The sequence below is a fragment of the Ranitomeya imitator genome, chromosome 2, assembly GCF_032444005.1.
Source record: "Ranitomeya imitator isolate aRanImi1 chromosome 2, aRanImi1.pri, whole genome shotgun sequence".
Taxonomy (NCBI): Eukaryota; Metazoa; Chordata; class Amphibia; order Anura; family Dendrobatidae; genus Ranitomeya; species Ranitomeya imitator.
Window position 1 is genome coordinate 846754158 of NC_091283.1, and position 22908 is coordinate 846777065.

At 57.5% G+C, this 22908-nt stretch overlaps 1 protein-coding gene across 3 annotated transcripts in view; it reads left to right on the forward strand.

Moving 5' to 3' along the window:
* The first annotated feature begins 2870 nt into the window (after window positions 1–2870).
* PLEKHS1 (pleckstrin homology domain containing S1) overlaps window positions 2871–22908 on the forward strand; it is a 43849-nt gene continuing 23811 nt past the window's right edge. The window contains exons 1-7 of one of the 3 annotated variants that reach the window (XM_069754342.1): window positions 2871–3928; window positions 6963–7013; window positions 7937–8001; window positions 9633–9751; window positions 10373–10507; window positions 20552–20618; window positions 22516–22587. In XM_069754342.1, coding sequence (XP_069610443.1) covers window positions 6983–7013; window positions 7937–8001; window positions 9633–9751; window positions 10373–10507; window positions 20552–20618; window positions 22516–22587 — 489 coding nt within the window. In that variant the 5' untranslated portion in view covers window positions 2871–3928; window positions 6963–6982. The remainder of the gene's footprint in view (window positions 3929–6962; window positions 7014–7936; window positions 8002–9632; window positions 9752–10372; window positions 10508–20551; window positions 20619–22515; window positions 22588–22908) is intronic. The other 2 variants (XM_069754343.1, XM_069754344.1) reach the window with 2 other exon arrangements.

Genomic DNA, 22908 nt, shown 5'->3' on the forward strand with positions numbered 1-22908 from the left:
CAGAGGGGAAGCAGGTCATAACAGCCAGAGGGGAAGCCGGTCATAACAGCCAGAGGGGCAGCCGGTCATAACAGCAAGAGGGGAAGCAGGTTATAATAGCCAGAGTGGCAACAGATCATAACAGCCAGAGGGGCAGCCGATCATAACAGCCAGAGGGGCAGCCGATCATAACAGCCAGAGGGGCAGCCGGTCATAACAGCCAGAGGGGCAGCCGATCATAACAGCCAGAGGGGCAGCCGATCATAACAGCCAGAGGGGCAGCCGGTCATAACAGCCAGAGGGGCAGCCGATCATAACAGCCAGAGGGGCAGCCGGTCATAACAGCCAGAGGGGCAGCGGGTCATAACAGCCAGAGGGGCAGCGGGTCATAACAGCCAGAGGGGCAGCCGGTCATAACAGCCAGAGGGGCAGCCGGTCATAACAGCCAGAGGGGCAGCCGGTCATAACAGCCAGAGGGGAAGCCGGTCATAACAGCCAGAGGGGAAGCCGGTCATAACAGCCAGAGGGGAAGCCGGTCATAACAGCCAGAGGGGCAACAGATCATAACAGCAAGAGGGGAAGCAGGTTATAATAGCCAGAGTGGCAGCAGGTCATAACAGCCAGAGGGGCAGCCGGTCATAACAGCCAGAGGGGCAGCCGGTCATAACAGCCAGAGGGGCAGCCGGTCATAACAGCCAGAGGGGCAGCCGGTCATAACAGCCAGAGGGGCAGCCGGTCATAACAGCCAGAGGGGCAGCCGGTCATAACAGCCAGAGGGACAGCCGATCATAACAGCCAGAGGGACAGCCGGTCATAACAGCCAGAGGGGCAGCCGGTCACAACAGCCAGAGGGGCAGCCGGTCACAACAGCCAGAGGGGCAGCCGGTCACAACAGCCAGAGGGGCAGCCGGTCACAACAGCCAGAGGGGCAGCCGGTCACAACAGCCAGAGGGGCAGCCGGTCACAACAGCCAGAGGGGCAGCAGGTCATAACAGCCAGAGGGGCAGCCGGTCATAACAGCCAGAGGGGCAGCAGGTCATAACAGCCAGAGGGGAAGCCGGTCATAACAGCCAGAGGGGCAACAGATCATAACAGCCAGAGGGGCAACAGATCATAACAGCCAGAGGGGCAGCCGGTCATAACAGCCAGAGGGGCAGCCGGTCATAACAGCCAGAGGGGCAGCCGGTCATAACAGCCAGAGGGGAAGCCGGTCATAACAGCCAGATGGGAAGCCGGTCATAACAGCCAGAGGGGCAGCCGGTCATAACAGCCAGAGGGGCAACAGATCATAACAGCAAGAGGGGAAGCAGGTTATAATAGCCAGAGTGGCAACAGATCATAACAGACAGAGGGGCAGCCAGTTATAACAGCCAGAGGGGCAGCCGATCATAACAGCCAGAGGGGCAGCCGATCATAACAGCCAGAGGGGCAGCCGATCATAACAGCCAAAGGGGCAGCCGGTCATAACAGCCAGAGGGGCAGCCGGTCATAACAGCCAGAGGGGCAGCCGATCATAACAGCCAGAGGGGCAGCCGGTCATAACAGCCAGAGGGGCAGCCGATCATAACAGCCAGAGGGGCAGCCGGTCATAACAGCCAGAGGGGCAGCCGGTCATAACAGCCAGAGGGGCAGCCGGTCATAACAGCCAGAGGGGCAGCCGGTCATAACAGCCAGAGGGGCAGCCGGTCATAACAGCCAGAGGGGAAGCCGGTCATAACAGCCAGAGGGGCAACAGATCATAACAGCAAGAGGGGAAGCAGGTTATAATAGCCAGGGTGGCAGCAGGTCATAACAGCCAGAGGGGCAGCAGGTCATAACAGCCAGAGGGGCAGCAGGTCATAACAGCCAGAGGGGCAGCAGGTCATAACAGCCAGAGGGGCAGCAGGTCATAACAGCCAGAGGGGCAGCAGGTCATAACAGCCAGAGGGGCAGCAGGTCATACCAGCCAGAGGGGCAGAAGGTTATAACAGCAAGAGGGGCAGCAGGTTATAACACCCAGAGGGGCAGCCAGTCATAACACCCAGAGGGGCAGCAGTCACAACAGCACGTACAACCACACTTACAATTGGGGGAGGAGTGTAATTCTTAATGCTTGTGTATCTACATGTAACATTATCATTCAGTGTGGAGATATCACAACAGATAAGCAAACTATAAAAACTACTCATAGGCCAAGTCAGAGGAACAGAAAATTAAAGGGATGGTTCCCATTCTCTTCCTCTTATCCCTGTTTTATCAGCAATGTCCTGACGTCCGGCTTTAATTTCTTCTGTTACAATATTTCCATATGCCACAGAGATGGATGGGTGAGAACTTGCTGATGGGGTGATGGGGATAACCCTTTAAGAAGCTGTTGGTGAATATTCAGCCAACGTTCCTAAAGTGTTTGTATCTATACGATTGATGTTTCCGTGCTATTATTGAACAACCTCACGTCAACATTCAGAGCAGATACCAAACATACCAGACCTTGTGAAGTATCACACACAGCACTGCGTACAGCGCCCCCTAGCGGCTATAAAACCATGAAATAGCTGTATATGAGCAGAGGAATGTAACGCTATCACCAGTCCAATGAATACTCCAAAGATAGAAGCTATACTGTGCCACCTTGTGGCCAAATATTACTGAAATGTAAATATTTCTACGTTTATACAATGTGATCATCGGAAGTGTAACAATTTCAGTATATTAGAAGAGATTTCTCCATGATTTGCGGTCACTCGCTCGGCATGTGTCTCCACTTACACCATGGCGGCCGGATATGGACCCCATAAGATGAATAAGTATCAAAGCTCTCCAGATACAATGTAACAGTTTTCAACACTTCGTATTAAGTTTTCCCCTTTGTGTATTTTCGGTCTCCGCCGTTGTTTTTCACTTGTCTCGTTTCCTTGTACACGACATACGGTCAAACGTATCTGATCTCCAGGAAGTGGCAGACGCCCAAATCCCTCCCAAAGGCTCAAGGAGTCTCTCACAGCAAGCTGAGATTTTGGATTTTCCCTCTCTACAGGGGGCTCAAGCTCAAAAAAAGAGAAAAATCCCCTGGACCCTGCGAGGTTCTGGAGGAGGGAAATTCCTGGCAGATCAGATTTCAGCCTCTGCGCTCTTACAAATAGGAGGCCGAGGCTGCAGTGACAGTGCCGACACCTGGATACAGCTCACCTGTACGTAGCTACCTGCAGCACCTGTACGCAGCTCACCAGGACACAGCTCACCAGGACACAGCTCACCAGGACACAGCTCACCTGGATACAGCTCACCTGGAGCACCTGGATGCAGCTCACCTGTACGAAGCTCACCTGTACGTAGCTCACCTGCAGCACCTGGACGCAGCCCACCTATACACAGCTCACCTGCAGCGCCTGTACGAAGCTCACCTGTATGCAGCTCACCTGTACGCAGCCCACCTGTACGTAGCTCACCTGCAGCACCTGGACGCAGCTCACCTGTACGTAGCTCACCTGCAGCACCTGGACGCAGCTCACCTGTACGAAGCTCACCTGTACGTAGCTCACCTGCAGCACCTGGACGCAGCCCACCTATACACAGCTCACCTGCAGCGCCTGTACGAAGCTCACCTGTATGCAGCTCACCTGTACGCAGCCCACCTGTACGTAGCTCACCTGCAGCACCTGGACGCAGCTCACCTGTACGTAGCTCACCTGCAGCACCTGGACGCAGCTCACCTGTACGAAGCTCACCTGTACGTAGCTCACCTGCAGCACCTGGACGCAGCCCACCTATACACAGCTCACCTGCAGCACCTGGACGCAGCCCACCTGTACACAGCTCACCTGCAGCGCCTGTACGAAGCTCACCTGTACACAGCTCACCTGTACGCAGCCCACCTGTACGTAGTTCACCTGCAGCACCTATACGCAGCCCACCTGGACGCAGCCCACCTGCAGCACCTGGACGCAGCTCACCTGTACGTAGCTCACCTGTAAGTACCCGGCAATGTGGGATGGGGGTCTGCTAACAGCGGGTGATCGAGGAAGAGCCTGTCCGCAAGTCATTGTCATAATGATCAGGGAGTCGGCGACTAATCTTCCCCAGACCGACCACAGCAGAGGATGATGAGGGTTCTGATCTCTTTCTCTGGGTAAGGCGGAGTTCACACTGGGTTTTTTTGCTGCGTTTTTTATGCTAATTTTCAGCTGTGTTTTACAGGACCAGCAAAGCCCATGAGTTTTCGGAAATCCCCTGCTCACACATTGGTTTTTTTCGTTTGTTTTATTTTTTGTAATCGTTTTTTGTGCTTTGCTTGTTTTTTTTTGTACATCTTTTCAGCATTTTTTCACCCATTGACTTGAACTTGTTGTGAAACAAACGCTGAAAAAAACGCAACAAAAACGCAGATATCATTTTTTGCAGTGTTTTTTTATGACAAAACCTCAGTTTTTGGAATAGGACTTTTTTTCAATACTAAACTTTATCAGCATGTAGAAAAGACAAATCTAGCATGCCAGAACCGCTGCAAAAAATACATAAAAAAATGCAACAAGGAAAACTTGCTTTTTTTCTGCAGCTTCTTTCCTGCCAAGAGATCAGGTTTTTCTGCTGAAAAAAAAAAACTCCAAGTGTGAACGTACACCAACAGTCAGTGCTAAGTGCGCCTGTGGCAGCTCCGGGCATTGGCACGGTGTGGAGCTGATAGTGCCGCGGGCTGCTTCCCATAGTGGCATATGGTGCGGTCCAGTGCGGCCACAATGCCCCCTGCAGGGGTATATAGCTTTGTACCATGTAGCCAGATTTCCCACTACAAAATGCATTGGGAAGTGTCCGGAAAAAAACGCGGCAAAAATTCGTCAAAACCGCGGCAAAATCGCAGCAAAAACGCATGCGGTTTTCTTGCAGATTTCTTGCAGAAAATGTCCAGTTTTTCTCAGGAATTTTCTGCGAGAAATCCTGAACGTGTGCACATAGCCTTATTAGTGTGCGGGGGGGGGGAGGGGAGGGGACATTACTGTGTGGGGGGGAGGCATTAGTGTGCGGGGGGGGGGGGGGATTATCACTGTGCAGAGGGGCGTCCTCATAATCTACAGGAGGTAAGAACAGAAGTGATGGGTCCCTTTAATTATAAGGCTGCGGTCACACTATCAGTATTTGGTCAGTATTTTACATCAGTATTTGTAGCCAAAACCAGGAGTGGGTGATAAATACAGAAGTGGTGCAGATGTTTCTATTATACTTTTCCTCTAATTGTTCCACTCCTGGTTTTGGCTACAAATACTGATGTAAAATACTGACCAAATACTGATAGTGTGACCGCAGCCTTATTAGGGGACAAGAGGTTTTATCACTTGAAGTTGATTGACCTCGACTTTGTTTGTGGTTTTATTTTTTAGTAGATTTTGTTTTCAATTATGTCTCTCAATCTGATGTTTGATGGCGGCAAAGTGTGAACCAATGTAGACGTCCGGTTCTAGGCAACTGCATATATAGCAATTCCCTATGAGAATTCTGTCTCCAGCGTGTGACAATGTAAGGCGGCCGCCACATTTACACCGACCGACCACTTCTGAATAAGTGGATGACGGAACGTTCTCTATCCGCACCGATCACCGTACAGTGAGGGGTCTGGAAATAGCGCTGACATCAGCTGGAAGAAACAGTCGTTTTCCATCTTAGACAAATAGAGGATTATTGTGTTTTTCATTTGTTATTTATTATAATTTTATTTCATTTCACATTTTCTATTTTCACTCCATTTTTATCATTCTGACAATATTTATTTTTATTACTTAGAACTTTTTACTACTATTCTACTATTTCTTGGTCACTAGTTCTGCATTCTTCTTCTTATTTGCCTTTTCTTTATTCTCTTTGTTCTCTCGGTATTTCTGTGCTCGGATCATTATGTCATAGATCGGTCACTAGGACTCAGCGACGTTTCCTATGTGGGCGATTACATAAGACACAAAGTTCCTGGAAGCAGGATGGGGGTTGTAGTGCTCGAGGAACACAGTGCTGTACTTTGTTTTACACCAATGAGAAAGAGTCACTTTACCGGTTGGACCCTGATCGGCCGAGCGTGAAGTTCAGAGTTTAAGCTTGAAACTGGTTCATTTCCTCGTCTCAAGTCAAAGTCACTGTTACCCTGCAGCCACTACAGCAGCACCCCCGGGTGTCACCGCTACCTCTGCACCCCCGGGTGTCACCGCTACCTCTGCACCCCCGGGTGTCACCGCTACCTCTGCACCCCCGGGTGTCACCGCTACCTCTGCACCCCCGGGTGTCACCGCTACCTCTGCACCCCCGGGTGTCACCGCTACCTCTGCACCCCCGGGTGTCACCGCTTCCTCTGCACCCCCGGGTGTCACCGCTACCTCTGCACCCCCGGGTGTCACCGCTACCTCTGCACCCCCGGGTGTCACCGCTACCTCTGCACCCCCGGGTGTCACCGCTACCTCTGCACCCCCGGGTGTCACCGCTACCTCTGCACCCCCGGGTGTCACCGCTACCTCTGCACCCCCGGGTGTCACCGCTACCTCTGCACCCCCGGGTGTCACCGCTACCTCTGCACCCCCGGGTGTCACCGCTTCCTCTGCACCCCCGGGTGTCACCGCTACCTCTGCACCCCCGGGTGTCACCGCTACCTCTGCACCCCCGAGTGTCACCGCTTCCTCTGCACCCCCGGGTGTCACCGCTACCTCTGCACCCCCGGGTGTCACCGCTACCTCTGCACCCCTAGTTGTCACCGCTACCTCTGCACCCCCGGGTGTCACCGCTTCCTCTGCACCCCTGGGTGTCACCGCTACCTCTGCACCCCCAGGTGTCACCGCTACCTCTGCACCCCCAAGTGTCACCGCTACCTCTGCTCCCCCGGGTGTCACCGCTTCCTCTGCACCCCTGGGTGTCACCGCTACCTCTGCACCCCCAGGTGTCACCGCTACCTCTGCACCCCCAGGTGTCACCACTTATAGCTCGGCCCCTGATTTCTGAATCCCATAGCTGATGGCATTTTCTCTCCATAGCCGGAAGCCCCTGGTCCACGATGGGCCCCAAGAGGATAATCTCCATCACAGGTAAGAGGAGCCGGACCCCACAATGCCCTGTATCCAGTATGGGGTCCTGTATAGAGACTGGCGGTCCGGGTGGTCCGGTGTCACCGCTATTTCTAGGCAGGTTGGTGGCGGCGCCTCGATTACTGTGTGACGGGGTCACAGTTCTACAAGTTTAACCAGTTTGAGTGGAAACTTTTGCCCTTCGTGTCGCTCCGCACATTCCTAGACGGAGAACTTATTTCTAGCCGCGACCTCACAGGGAAAGAGACTCGAAAAATGATTTATGGTTTATCAGAATGTTGCAGATTTCTTTTATTTTCTATGTCACTACTTAGAATTATTTACATAAAATCCTAAAGTCTTATGGAGTCACAGATCCTGTTCTGTAAATATGAATCACGTCTCCGCAGTTATCTCATTATCATCACAGACAGGATTACATGGCACCTGTGCATAGATAACACGGGATCCACAGTCAGCAATGATGTCACAGCTTACCCCCTCCCCTCATATCTGCACATGTCACAGAGTATGCCCAGTACAGTCCCAGATAAGTCATTAGGTGATGTCGCAGCTCACCCCCTCCCCTCATATCTGCACAGGTCACTGAGCATGCCCAGTACAGTCCCATAGAAGTCATTAGGTGATGCCACAGCTCACCCCCTCCCCTCATATCTGCACAGGTCACTGAGCATGCCCACTACACTCCCATAGAAGTAAATAGGTGATGTCACAGCCCGCCTCCTCCCTTCACTTCAGCACAGGTCACAGAGCATGCCCAGTACACTCCCATAGAAGTCATTAGGTGATGTCACAGCTGATCTCAGACTTGATATATGTCACTCCCATCATCCCTGTGTACAGATGTAGCTGTGCCACCGCCTCCCTTCCTGTAGGTGGATACTATGTAGTTTTGCTCGATCTTCATTGTGATTTCTTTGCAGATGATCAGATCATTAAACAGGGATGTCTCATCAAGTCTCCCCCGTCCTACGTGTTTAACAAGAAGGTAATGTGCTCCTCATACGTTGGGGTCTGGTACAGCTACCATGGGGGTCCTGTATGCAACCATGCAGCTGTTAGCGGGACGAGGTGCGGTCGTGTTAGCGGGACGAGGTGCGGCCGTGTTAGCGGGACGAGGTGCGGCCGTGTTAGCGGGACGAGGTGCGGCCGTGTTAGCGGGACGAGGTGCGGTCGTGTTAGCGGGACGAGGTGCGGTCGTGTTAGCGGGACGAGGTGCGGCCGTGTTAGCGGGACGAGGTGCGGTCGTGTTAGCGGGACGAGGTGCGGTCGTGTTAGCGGGACGAGGTGCGGTCGTGTTAGCGGGACGAGGTGCGGTCGTGTTAGCGGGACGAGGTGCGGTCGTGTTAGCGGGACGAGGTGCGGTCGTGTTAGCGGGACGAGGTGCGGTCGTGTTAGCGGGACGAGGTGCGGCCGTGTTAGCGGGACGAGGTGCGGCCGTGTTAGCGGGACGAGGTGCGGTCGTGTTAGCGGGACGAGGTGCGGTCGTGTTAGCGGGACGAGGTGCGGTCGTGTTAGCGGGACGAGGTGCGGTCGTGTTAGCGGGACGAGGTGCGGTCGTGTTAGCGGGACGAGGTGCGGTCGTGTTAGCGGGACGAGGTGCGGTCGTGTTAGCGGGACGAGGTGCGGCCGTGTTAGCGGGACGAGGTGCGGTCGTGTTAGCGGGACGAGGTGCGGTCGTGTTAGCGGGACGAGGTGCGGTCGTGTTAGCGGGACGAGGTGCGGTCGTGTTAGCGGGACGAGGTGCGGTGTGTTAGCGGGACGAGGTGCGGTCCCGTAAGGGTATGTTTCCACGTTCAGGAAACGCTGCGTTTTTGACGCAGCGTTGAGCCGCAGCGTCAAACACGCAGCGTCCAGATGTTACAGCATAGTGGAGGGGATTTCATGAAATCCCGTGTTCACTATGCATTAAAAGACGCATGCGGCAGACCCGCAGAAACGGACATGCGGCGCGTCTTTTCAGAACGCAGCATGTCCTCACATTGCAGAAACAACGGAAGAACAACGCAGGTGACCTGCCAGTGACCTCAGGTGCAGATTTGGTCAGGATTTTACCTGCATAAAATCCTGACCAAATCCTGATGCAATCCTGAACGTGGACACGTACCCTTAGCGGTGTATTTGGTGCAGAAATTTCCGCTTCTCTGGGCAGGAAAAATGCAGAGTAAACTACGCACGTTTTTACTTACATTTTTCCCTACTCGTTACTTTGGGTGAAATCTGCAGCAATAACGCTGACTGAATTGACAAGATGCAGATGTAAATGTGCAGGTCACAAATAATCAGCGGGTGCACGAGACCCCGGGATTCTCATTCACTGCAGCAGGAAAACCTTCAGGTTTTGTGACAAATCTGCACTGAAAAACGCAGCAAAGACGCAGCGGCGAGTGCAAAGATGGGGGCGGCAGCCGCTGTGTGAGCGGTTACGGGGCAGATCGCTGCGGATATCGCCAGATCAGCACCTTGTGTCCGTCCTCGCAGCTTTTGCCAGGACTTGGGTCGTGTTCAGACTTTAGAAGCGAGACCATTTCCATTCTTTCCCAGCGTTTGCGGCCACTCTCTGCAGATCTCTGCCCGCAGGGTCCGGGATTCTCGCTGATCTGATGCTTCGTATTTCAGGGCTCCTGGAAAGCGCGGTTATTGAAGCTGTGCCAGACGAGTCAGGGCTCCTTCGTCCTGCGCTACTACGGGTACGACGGCGTCACCGAGCACTGGAAGGGCGACATTCTTATCAGCAAGTGAGTGGCACATGGCGGCGTCTGGCATCTCATCCCCGGGGGTCCGCAAGGAGGGTCCGGACAGAAGTGTATTGCAGACACCCTTATTAATAGGGCGCTATAGTTGGGGCCTCACAGTCTGTACCCCACTACACAGGGCTCCTCACACTGGAAACGCTGACCCATTGTAACGCAGCATCTCCAGTATAGTGGAGAGGAGACGAGCCCCCCGCAGCGGATTCCCCCAGGAATCACATCTGAGATTGGGGGGTTTCAGCAAGAAAAGAACTCGCTCACCTTCTGTTTAGCGGTAGAAGAACCTCGTGTGACGTTAGAGGAAAACTCCGAGAAAATGTTATACACGTCCCGAGGGGTACTGCACCTAAAAGAGAATACCTGCCCCCTCAGGTCCTGTGTGACCCCCAATAATCCCTTATTACCACAGAGGGATGATGTCAGCCCCTATATTCTCCTTTATCTTTCTGGGAAAGTTGGGTGACAATGTATCGCTCTCATCACCACAGTCACCCAGCTTTCCCAGCATCTGGAATGGCAGCTCTGCGTGGCGTTGTCGGAGGGGGAGCGCCGCCATCTGCATTGGATAGAAATATACAGAAATATCGAAACTTTGATCTTTTCCAGTATAAAATCCATAGAATTGGGAAAGAACCTGAAGGAGAAAATCCTCCCGATCACTCGACTCTTCAACAACTCGGCCGACAACATCCTGTGCATCAGGACGGACGGACGCGACTACTACCTGGTGGACGACAGCACGTGAGTCCGGGGGGCATAACACCGCTCCCCCCACAGCTGATCACACAGGGGGCCATAGTGGGGGACAGGACACCGCTCCCCCCACAGCTGATCACACAGGGGGCCATAGTGGGGGACAGGACACCGCTCCCCCCACAGCTGATCACACAGGGGGCCATAATGGGGGACATGACACCTCTCCCCCCACAGCTGATCACACAGGGGGCCATAATGGGGGACATGATGGCGCCGCTCCCCCCACAGCTGATCACACAGGGGCCATAGTGGGGGACATGATGGCGCCGCTCCCCCCACAGCTGATCACACAGGGGCCATAATGGGGGACATGACACCTCTCCCCCCACAGCTGATCACACAGGGGGCCATAATGGGGGACATGATGGCGCCGCTCCCCCCACAGCTGATCACACAGGGGCCATAGTGGGGGACATGATGGCGCCGCTCCCCCCACAGCTGATCACACAGGGGCCATAATGGGGGACAGGACACCGCTCCCCCCACAGCTGATCACACAGGGGGCCATAATGGAGGACAGGACACCGCTCCCCCCACAGCTGATCACACAGGGGGCCATAGTGGGGGACATGGCACCGCTCCCCCCAGAGCTGATCACACAGGGGGCCATAATGGAGGACATGGCACCGCTCCCCCCACAGCTGATCACACAGGGGGCCATAGTGGGGGACAGGACACCTCTCCCCCCACAGCTGATCACACAGGGGGCCATAATGGGGGACATGATGGCGCCGCTCCCCCCACAGCTGATCACACAGGGGCCATAGTGGGGGACATGATGGCGCCGCTCCCCCCACAGCTGATCACACAGGGGCCATAGTGGGGGACAGGACACCGCTCCCCCCACAGCTGATCACACAGGGGGCCATAATGGGGGACATGATGGCACCGCTCCCCCCACAGCTGATCACACAGGGGGCCATAGTGGGGGACATGACACCGCTCCACCCACAGCTGATCACACAGGGGGCCATAGTGGAGGACATGACACCGCTCCCCCCACAGCTGATCACACAGGGGGCCATAATGGAGGACATGGCACCGCTCCCCCCAGAGCTGATCACACAGGGGGCCATAATGGAGGACATGGCACCGCTCCCCCCACAGCTGATCACACAGGGGCCATAGTGGGGGACAGGACACCTCTCCCCCCACAGCTGATCACACAGGGGGCCATAATGGGGGACATGACACCGCTCCCCCCACAGCTGATCACACAGGGGGCCATAATGGAGGACATGACACCGCTCCCCCCACAGCTGATCACACAGGGGGCCATAGTGGGGGACATGACACCGCTCCCCCCACAGCTGATCACACAGGGGGCCATAGTGGAGGACATGACACCGCTCCCCCCACAGCTGATCACACAGGGGGCCATAATGGAGGACATGGCACCGCTCCCCCCAGAGCTGATCACACAGGGGGCCATAATGGAGGACATGGCACCGCTCCCCCCACAGCTGATCACACAGGGGCCATAGTGGGGGACAGGACACCTCTCCCCCCACAGCTGATCACACAGGGGGCCATAATGGAGGACATGACACCGCTCCCCCCACAGCTGATCACACAGGGGGCCATAATGGGGGACATGACACCGCTCCCCCCACAGCTGATCACACAGGGGCCATAGTGGGGGACAGGACACCGCTCCCCCCACAGCTGATCACACAGGGGGCCATAGTGGGGGACAGGACACCGCTCCCCCCACAGCTGATCACACAGGGGGCCATAGTGGGGGACATGGCACCGCTCCCCCCAGAGCTGATCACACAGGGGGCCATAATGGAGGACATGGCACCGCTCCCCCCACAGCTGATCACACAGGGGCCATAGTGGGGGACAGGACACCTCTCCCCCCACAGCTGATCACACAGGGGGCCATAATGGGGGACAGGACACCTCTCCCCCCACAGCTGATCACACAGGGGGCCATAGTGGGGGACAGGACACCTCTCCCCCCACAGCTGATCACACAGGGGGCCATAATGGGGGACATGATGGCGCCGCTTCCCCCACAGCTGATCACACAGGGGCCATAGTGGGGGACATGACACCGCTCCCCCCACAGCTGATCACACAGGGGGCCATAATGGGGGACATGATGGCGCCGCTCCCCCCACAGCTGATCACACAGGGGGCCATAGTGGGGGACATGACACCGCTCCCCCCACAGCTGATCACACAGGGGGCCATAATGGAGGACATGGCACCGCTCCCCCCACAGCTGATCACACAGGAGCCATAATGGAGGACATGGCACCGCTCCCCCCACAGCTGATCACACAGGGGCCATAATGGAGGACAGGACACCGCTCCCCCCACAGCTGATCACACAGGGGGCCATAGTGGGGGACATGGCACCGCTCCCCCCAGAGCTGATCACACAGGGGGCCATAATGGAGGACATGGCACCGCTCCCCCCACAGCTGATCACACAGGGGCCATAGTGGGGGACAGGACACCTCTCCCCCCACAGCTGATCACACAGGGGGCCATAGTGGGGGACAGGACACCTCTCCCCCCACAGCTGATCACACAGGGGGCCATAATGGGGGACATGATGGCGCCGCTCCCCCCACAGCTGATCACACAGGGGGCCATAGTGGGGGACAGGACACCGCTCCCCCCACAGCTGATCACACAGGGGGCCATAGTGGAGGACATGGCACCGCTCCCCCCACAGCTGATCACACAGGGGGCCATAATGGAGGACATGGCACCGCTCCCCCCACAGCTGATCACACAGGGGGCCATAATGGAGGACAGGACACCGCTCCCCCCACAGCTGATCACACAGGGGCCATAATGGAGGACATGGCACCGCTCCCCCCACAGCTGATCACACAGGGGGCCATAATGGAGGACATGGCACCGCTCCCCCCACAGCTGATCACACAGGGGGCCATAATGGAGGACATGGCACCGCTCCCCCCACAGCTGATCACACAGGGGGCCATAGTGGGGGACATGGCACCGCTCCCCCCAGAGCTGATCACACAGGGGGCCATAATGGGGGACATGACACCGCTCCCCCCACAGCTGATCACACAGGGGGCCATAATGGAGGACATGACACCGCTCCCCCCACAGCTGATCACACAGGAGCCATAATGGGGGACATGACACCGCTCTCCCCACAGCTGATCACACAGGGGGCCATAATGGAGGACATGACACCGCTCCCCCCACAGCTGATCACACAGGGGGCCATAATGGAGGACATGACACCGCTCCCCCCACAGCTGATCACACAGGGGGCCATAATGGAGGACATGACACCGCTCCCCCCACAGCTGATCACACAGGGGGCCATAATGGAGGACATGGCACCGCTCCCCCCACAGCTGATCACACAGGGGGCCATAATGGAGGACATGACACCGCTCCCCCCACAGCTGATCACACAGGAGCCATAATGGAGGACATGGCACCGCTCCCCCCACAGGTGATCACACAGGAGCCATAATGGAGGACATGACACCGCTCCCCCCACAGCTGATCACACAGGGGCCATAATGGGGGACATGACACCGCTCCCCCCACAGCTGATCACACAGGGGCCATAATGGAGGACATGACACCGCTCCCCCCACAGCTGATCACACAGGGGCCATAATGGAGGACATGACACCGCTCCCCCCACAGCTGATCACACAGGGGCCATAATGGGGGACATGGCACCGCTCCCCCCACAGCTGATCACACAGGGGGCCATAATGGGGGACATGGCACCGCTCCCCCCACAGCTGATCACACAGGGGGCCATAATGGGGGACATGGCACCGCTCCCCCCACAGCTGATCACACAGGGGGCCATAATGGGGGACATGACACCGCTCCCCCCACAGCTGATCACACAGGGGGCCATAATGGGGGACATGACACCGCTCTCCCCACAGCTGATCACACAGGGGCCATAATGGAGGACATGACACCGCTCCCCCCACAGCTGATCACACAGGGGGCCATAATGGAGGACATGACACCGCTCCCCCCACAGCTGATCACACAGGGGGCCATAATGGGGGACATGGCACCGCTCTCCCCACAGCTGATCACACAGGGGGCCATAATGGAGGACATGACACCGCTCCCCCCACAGCTGATCACACAGGGGGCCATAGTGGGGGACATGGCACCGCTCCCCCCACAGCTGATCACACAGGGGCCATAATGGGGGACATGACACCGCTCCCCCCACAGCTGATCACACAGGGGGCCATAGTGGGGGACATGGCACCGCTCCCCCCACAGCTGATCACACAGGGGCCATAATGGGGGACATGGCACCGTTCCCCCCCACAGCTGATCACACAGGGGGCCATAGTGGAGGACATGACACCGCTCCCCCCACAGCTGATCACACAGGGGCCATAATGGGGGACATGGCACCGCTCCCCCCACAGCTGATCACACAGGGTCATAGTGGAGGACATGGCACCGCTCCCCCCACAGCTGATCACACAGGGTCATAGTGGAGGACATGGCACCGCTCCCCCCACAGCTGATCACACAGGGTCATAGTGGAGGACATGGCACCGCTCCCCCCACAGCTGATCACACAGGGGGCCATAGTGGGGGACATGGCACCGCTCCCCCCACAGCTGATCACACAGGGGCCATAATGGGGGACATGGCACCGCTCCCCCCACAGCTGATCACACAGGGTCATAGTGGAGGACATGGCACCGCTCCCCCCACAGCTGATCACACAGGGAGCCATAATGGAGGACATGGCACCGCTCCCCCCACAGCTGATCACACAGGAGCCATAATGGGGGACATGACACCGCTCCCCCCACAGCTGATCACACAGGGGGCCATAATGGGGGACATGGCACTGCTCCCCCCACAGCTGATCACACAGGGGCCATAATGGGGGACACGGCACCGCTCCCCCCACAGCTGATCACACAGGGAGCCATAATGGGGGACATGGCACCGCTCCCCCCACAGCTGATCACACAGGGGGCCATAATGGGGGACATGGCACTGCTCCCCCCACAGCTGATCACACAGGGCCATAATGGGGGACATGGCGCCGCTCCCCCCACAGCTGATCACACAGGGGCCATAATGGGGGACATGGCACCGCTCCCCCCACAGCTGATCACACAGGGGGCCATAGTGGAAGACATGGCACCGCTCCCCCCACAGCTGATCACACAGGGGGCCATAATGGGGGACATGGCGCCGCTCCCCCCACAGCTGATCACACAGGGGGCCATAATGGGGGACACGGCACCGCTCCCCCCACAGCTGATCACACAGGGGGCCATAATGGGGGACATGACACCGCTCTCCCCACAGCTGATCACACAGGGGCCATAATGGGGGACACGGCACCGCTCCCCCCACAGCTGATCACACAGGGGGCCATAATGGGGGACATGGCACCGCTCCCCCCACAGCTGATCACACAGGGTCATAATGGAGGACATGACACCGCTCCCCCCACAGCTGATCACACAGGGGGCCATAATGGGGGACATGACACCGCTCCCCCCACAGCTGATCACACAGGGGCCATAGTGGAGGACATGGCACCGCTCCCCCCACAGCTGATCACACAGGGGGCCATAATGGAGGACATGGCACCGCTCCCCCCACAGCTGATCACACAGGGGGCCATAATGGGGGACACGGCACCGCTCCCCCCACAGCTGATCACACAGGGGGCCATAGTGGAAGACATGACACCGCTCCCCCCACAGCTGATCACACAGGGGCCATAATGGAGGACATGGCACCGCTCCCCCCAGAGCTGATCACACAGGGGGCCATAATGGAGGACATGGCACCGCTCCCCCCAGAGCTGATCACACAGGGGGCCATAATGGAGGACATGGCACCGCTCCCCCCACAGCTGATCACACAGGGTCATAGTGGGGGACATGACACCGCTCCCCCCACAGCTGATCACACAGGGGCCATAATGGGGGACATGACACCGCTCCCCCCACAGCTGATCACACAGGGGGCCATAATGGAGGACATGGCACCGCTCCCCCCAGAGCTGATCACACAGGGGGCCATAATGGGGGACATGGCACCGCTCCCCCCACAGCTGATCACACAGGGGGCCATAGTGGAGGACATGACACCGCTCCCCCCACAGCTGATCACACAGGGGGCCATAGTGGGGGACATGACACCGCTCCCCCCACAGCTGATCACACAGGGAGCCATAATGGAGGACATGGCACCGCTCCCCCCACAGCTGATCACACAGGGTCATAGTGGGGGACATGGCACCGCTCCCCCCACAGCTGATCACACAGGGAGCCATAATGGAGGACATGGCACCGCTCCCCCCACAGCTGATCACACAGGGTCATAGTGGGGGACATGGCACCGCTCCCCCCACAGCTGATCACACAGGGAGCCATAATGGAGGACACGGCACCGCTCCCCCCACAGCTGATCACACAGGGGCCATAATGGGGGACATGACACCGCTCCCCCCACAGCTGATCACACAGGGGGCCATAGTGGGGGACATGGCACTGCTCCCCCCAGAGCTGATCACACAGGGGGCCATAGTGGAGGACATGACACCGCTCCCCCCACAGCTGATCACACAGGGGGCCATAATGGGGGACATGGCACCGCTCCCCCCACAGCTGATCACACAGGGGGCCATAGTGGAGGACATGACACCGCTCCCCCCACAGCTGATCACACAGGGGTCATAGTGGAGGACATGACACCGCTCCTCCCACAGCTGATCACACAGGGGGCCATAGTGGGGGACATGGCACCGCTCCCCCCAGAGCTGATCACACAGGGGGCCATAATGGGGGACATGACACCGCTCCCCCCACAGCTGATCACACAGGGGGCCATAGTGGGGGACATGACACCGCTCCCCCCCACAGCTGATCACACAGGGGCCATAATGGAGGACATGGCACCGCTCCCCCCACAGCTGATCACACAGGGGGCCATAGTGGGGGACATGGCACCGCTCCCCCCAGAGCTGATCACACAGGGGGCCATAGTGGGGGACATGACACCGCTCCCCCCACAGCTGATCACACAGGGGGCCATAGTGGGGGACATGACACCGCTCCCCCCACAGCTGATCACACAGGGGCCATAGTGGGGGACATGACACCGCTCCCCCCACAGCTGATCACACAGGGGCCATAATGGAGGACATGGCACCGCTCCCCCCACAGCTGATCACACAGGGGGCCATAGTGGAGGACATGACACCGCTCCCCCCACAGCTGATCACACAGGGTCATAATGGGGGACATGACACCGCTCCCCCCACAGCTGATCACACGGGGCCATAATGGGGGACATGACACCGCTCCCCCCACAGCTGATCACACAGGGGGCCATAGTGGAGGACATGACACCGCTCCCCCCACAGCTGATCACACAGGGGGCCATAATGGGGGACATGACACCGCTCCCCCCACAGCTGATCACACAGGGGCCATAATGGAGGACATGGCACCGCTCCCCCCACAGCTGATCACACAGGGGGCCATAGTGGAGGACATGACACCGCTCCCCCCACAGCTGATCACACAGGGGCCATAATGGGGGACATGGCACCGCTCCCCCCACAGCTGATCACACAGGGGCCATAATGGGGGACATGACACCGCTCCCCCCACAGCTGATCACACAGGGGGCCATAATGGGGGACATGACACCGCTCCCCCCACAGCTGATCACACAGGGGCCATAATGGGGGACATGGCACCGCTCCCCCCACAGCTGATCACACAGGGGGCCATAATGGGGGACATGACACCGCTCCCCCCACAGCTGATCACACAGGGGGCCATAATGGGGGACATGACACCGCTCCCCCCACAGCTGATCACACAGGGGCCATAGTGGGGGACATGGCACCGCTCCCCCCACAGCTGATCACACAGGGGCCATAGTGGGGGACACGACACCGCTCCCCCCACAGCTGATCACACAGGGGCCATAGTGGGGGACATGACACCGCTCCCCCCAGAGCTGATCACACAGGGGCCATAGTGGGGGACACGGCACCGCTCCCCCCACAGCTGATCACACAGGGGGCCATAATGGGGGACACGACACCGCTCCCCCCACAGCTGATCACACAGGGGCCATAGTGGGGGACATGACACCGCTCCCCCCACAGCTGATCACACAGGGGCCATAGTGGGGGACATGACACCGCTCCCCCCACAGCTGATCACACAGGGGCCATAATGGAGGACATGGCACCGCTCCCCCCACAGCTGATCACACAGGGGGCCATAATGGGGGACACGACACCGCTCCCCCCACAGCTGATCACACAGGGGCCATAGTGGGGGACATGACACCGCTCCCCCCACAGCTGATCACACAGGGGCCATAGTGGAGGACATGACACCGCTCCCCCCACAGCTGATCACACAGGGTCATAATGGGGGACATGACACCGCTCCCCCCACAGCTGATCACACGGGGCCATAATGGGGGACATGACACCGCTCCCCCCACAGCTGATCACACAGGGGGCCATAGTGGAGGACATGACACCGCTCCCCCCACAGCTGATCACACAGGGGGCCATAATGGGGGACATGACACCGCTCCCCCCACAGCTGATCACACAGGGGCCATAATGGAGGACATGGCACCGCTCCCCCCACAGCTGATCACACAGGGGGCCATAGTGGAGGACATGACACCGCTCCCCCCACAGCTGATCACACAGGGGCCATAATGGGGGACATGGCACCGCTCCCCCCACAGCTGATCACACAGGGGCCATAATGGGGGACATGACACCGCTCCCCCCACAGCTGATCACACAGGGGGCCATAATGGGGGACATGACACCGCTCCCCCCACAGCTGATCACACAGGGGCCATAATGGGGGACATGACACCGCTCCCCCCACAGCTGATCACACAGGGGGCCATAGTGGAGGACATGGCACCGCTCCCCCCACAGCTGATCACACAGGGGCCATAATGGGGGACATGACACCGCTCCCCCCACAGCTGATCACACAGGGGGCCATAATGGGGGACATGACACCGCTCCCCCCACAGCTGATCACACAGGGGCCATAGTGGGGGACATGGCACCGCTCCCCCCACAGCTGATCACACAGGGGCCATAGTGGGGGACACGACACCGCTCCCCCCACAGCTGATCACACAGGGGCCATAGTGGGGGACATGACACCGCTCCCCCCAGAGCTGATCACACAGGGGCCATAGTGGGGGACACGGCACCGCTCCCCCCACAGCTGATCACACAGGGGGCCATAATGGGGGACACGACACCGCTCCCCCCACAGCTGATCACACAGGGGCCATAGTGGGGGACATGGCACCGCTCCCCCCAGAGCTGATCACACAGGGGCCATAGTGGGGGACATGGCACCGCTCCCCCCACAGCTGATCACACAGGGGCCATAGTGGGGGACATGGCACCGCTCCCCCCACAGCTGATCACACAGGGGGCCATAATGGGGGACATGGCACCGCTCCCCCCACAGCTGATCACACAGGGGGCCATAATGGGGGACATGGCACCGCTCCCCCCACAGCTGATCACACAGGGGGCCATAGTGGGGGCCACTGCTGAGGGGTCACCATTCACACATGGCAGAAACTTGTCCACAGACTGTGGGGTTAGTGGCTCCTTTAACCCTTTATTATCTTGTAGTCTTTCTCCTGCTCACACAGCAGAGGGTTTGGTCCTGTTGCACCCACTCTATATAAACTAAACCCAGCAGCACAATTCTCTCTCCTGTTGTCCTAGTTTGTTACAATGTATCAGTGCAGGAAAAATGTATCCGTCTGACATGCCGACTGCCTGGACCAGATACATTTGTAACGAACCCTCAGCTGTGAGCAGCAGGTCTTCACAGAGACAGAAAGTGCATTAGAAAGTTTGAGAAGGTCTCGTTATACAGTAATTACTACTATCGCCTCGGTGTAACCTGGTCCCGGCCGGCGGGGACGTGTGAGGTGGTCTCACCCCGGGGTCCGCGTCTTACGTTGTATCCCTTGTTTCTTACACAGAGAAAACATCGCTGAGTGGCAGAAATATATAACAGACGCCTGGGAGAAAGTCCACCATAAAGTTACCGTAAGTGCCCCCTAGTGTGACCCTTATGTGTCCCCCCTCTGTGACCTCTAGGTCCTTCACCCCTTTGTCCTCGGCCTCTAGGTCCGCAGCCTCTTTGTCCTCCACCTCTATGACCCCGAGGTCTGAAGCCTCTTTGTCCTTGGCCTCTAGGTCCGCAGCTTCTTTGTCCTCCGCCTCTATGACCACTAGGTCCACAGCCTCTATGACCTCTTTTTCCTTGGCCTCTAGGTCCGCAGCCTCTTTGTCCTCCGCCTCTATGACCCCTAGGTCTGCAGCCTCTTTGTCCTTCACCTCTATGACCTCTAGATCCGCAGCCTCTTTGTCCTCGGCCTCTATGACCTCTAGGTCCGCAGCCTCTTTGTCCTCCACCTCTATGACCTCTAGGTCTGCAGCCTCTTTGTCCTCCGCCTCTATGACCTCTAGGTCCGCAGCCTCTTTGTCCTCGGCCTCTATGACCTCTAGGTCTGCAGCCTCTTTGTCATTGGCCTCTATGACCTCTAGGTCCGCAGCCTCTTTGTCCTCCACCTCTATGACCTCTAGGTCTGCAGCCTCTTTGTCCTCGGCCTCTATGACCTCTAGGTCCGCAGCCTCTTTGTCCTCCACCTCTATGACCCCTAGGTCTGCAGCCTCTTTGTCCTCGGCCTCTATGACCTCTAGGTCCGCAGCCTCTTTGTCCTCCACCTCTATGACCCCTAGGTCTGCAGCCTCTTTGTCCTCCGCCTCTATGACCTCTAGGTCCACAGCCTCTTTGTCCTTCACCTCTATGACCTCTAGATCCGCAGCCTCTTTGTCCTCGGCCTCTATGACCTCTAGGTCCGCAGCCCCTTTGTCCTCCACCTCTATGACCTCTAGGTCCGCAGCCTCTTTGTCCTCCGCCTCTATGACCTCTAGGTCTGCAGCCTCTTTGTCATTGGCCTCTATGACCTCTAGGTCCGCAGCCTCTTTGTCCTCCACCTCTATGACCTCTAGGTCTGCAGCCTCTTTGTCCTCCGCCTCTATGACCTCTAGGTCCGCAGCCTCTTTGTCCTCCACCTCTATGACCTCTAGGTCTGCAGCCTCTTTGTCCTCGGCCTCTATGACCTCTAGGTCCGCAGCCTCTTTGTCCTCCACCTCTATGACCCCTAGGTCTGCAGCCTCTTTGTCCTCCGCCTCTATGACCTCTAGGTCCACAGCCTCTTTGTCCTTCACCTCTATGACCTCTAGATCCGCAGCCTCTTTGTCCTCCACCTCTATGACCTCTAGGTCTGCAGCCTCTTTGTCATTGGCCTCTATGACCTCTAGGTCCGCAGCCTCTTTGTCCTCCACCTCTATGACCTCTAGGTCTGCAGCCTCTTTGTCATTGGCCTCTATGACCTCTAGGTCCGCAGCCTCTTTGTCCTCCACCTCTATGACCTCTAGGTCCGCAGCCTCTTTGTCCTCCGCCTCTATGACCTCTAGGTCCGCAGCCTCTTTGTCCTCCACCTCTATGACCTCTAGGTCTGCAGCCTCTTTGTCCTCCGCCTCTATGACCTCTAGGTCCGCAGCCTCTTTGTCCTCCACCTCTATGACCTCTAGGTCCGCAGCCTCTTGTCCTCGGCCTCTATGACCTCTAGGTCTGCAGCCTCTTTGTCCTCCGCCTCTATGACCTCTAGGTCTACATCATCTTTGTCCTCGGCCTCTATGACCTCTAGGTCCACAGCCTCTTGTCCTCGGCCTCTATGACCTCTAGGTCTACATCATCTTTGTCCTCGGCCTCTATGACCTCTAGGTCCACAGCCTCTTGTCCTCGGCCTCTATGACCTCTAGGTCTGCAGCTTCTTTGTCATTGGCCTGTATGACCTCTTTGTCCTCGGCCTTTATGACCTCTCCTAAGACCTCTCTGTCCCCATTTGTGTAACTTTACATATCTTTTTTTAAGATCGGAGAACCCACCAATCCTTGTGCTAACCTGCTGGAGTTCCTACAGGAGCAGCAGTACATGCAGGAGCAGGTGAGGCGCCCCCTAGTGGCGGGGATAATGTGCAGGATGTCGCTGTGTGTAGACACCGCCATGGTGGCCGTTCCCCTCTTATCTCACTGTTAGACGTGGATTATCCCCGGTGGACTCTGTACACACAGTCCTGGATTTCTGCATAATCTTCTCTAGGAAGACGTCTCCAGCGCCCCGGGCATTAGATCTGTTGTATCACATCGGGGTGTAAAAGTCCCCGATTGCTTATTGCTCCAGAATAAAATCAAAGTAAAGCAACATTTGATTTGTGTACGCAGCTCCTATACAGACCTATCGGTCTCCGCGGTAACAGACTACAAA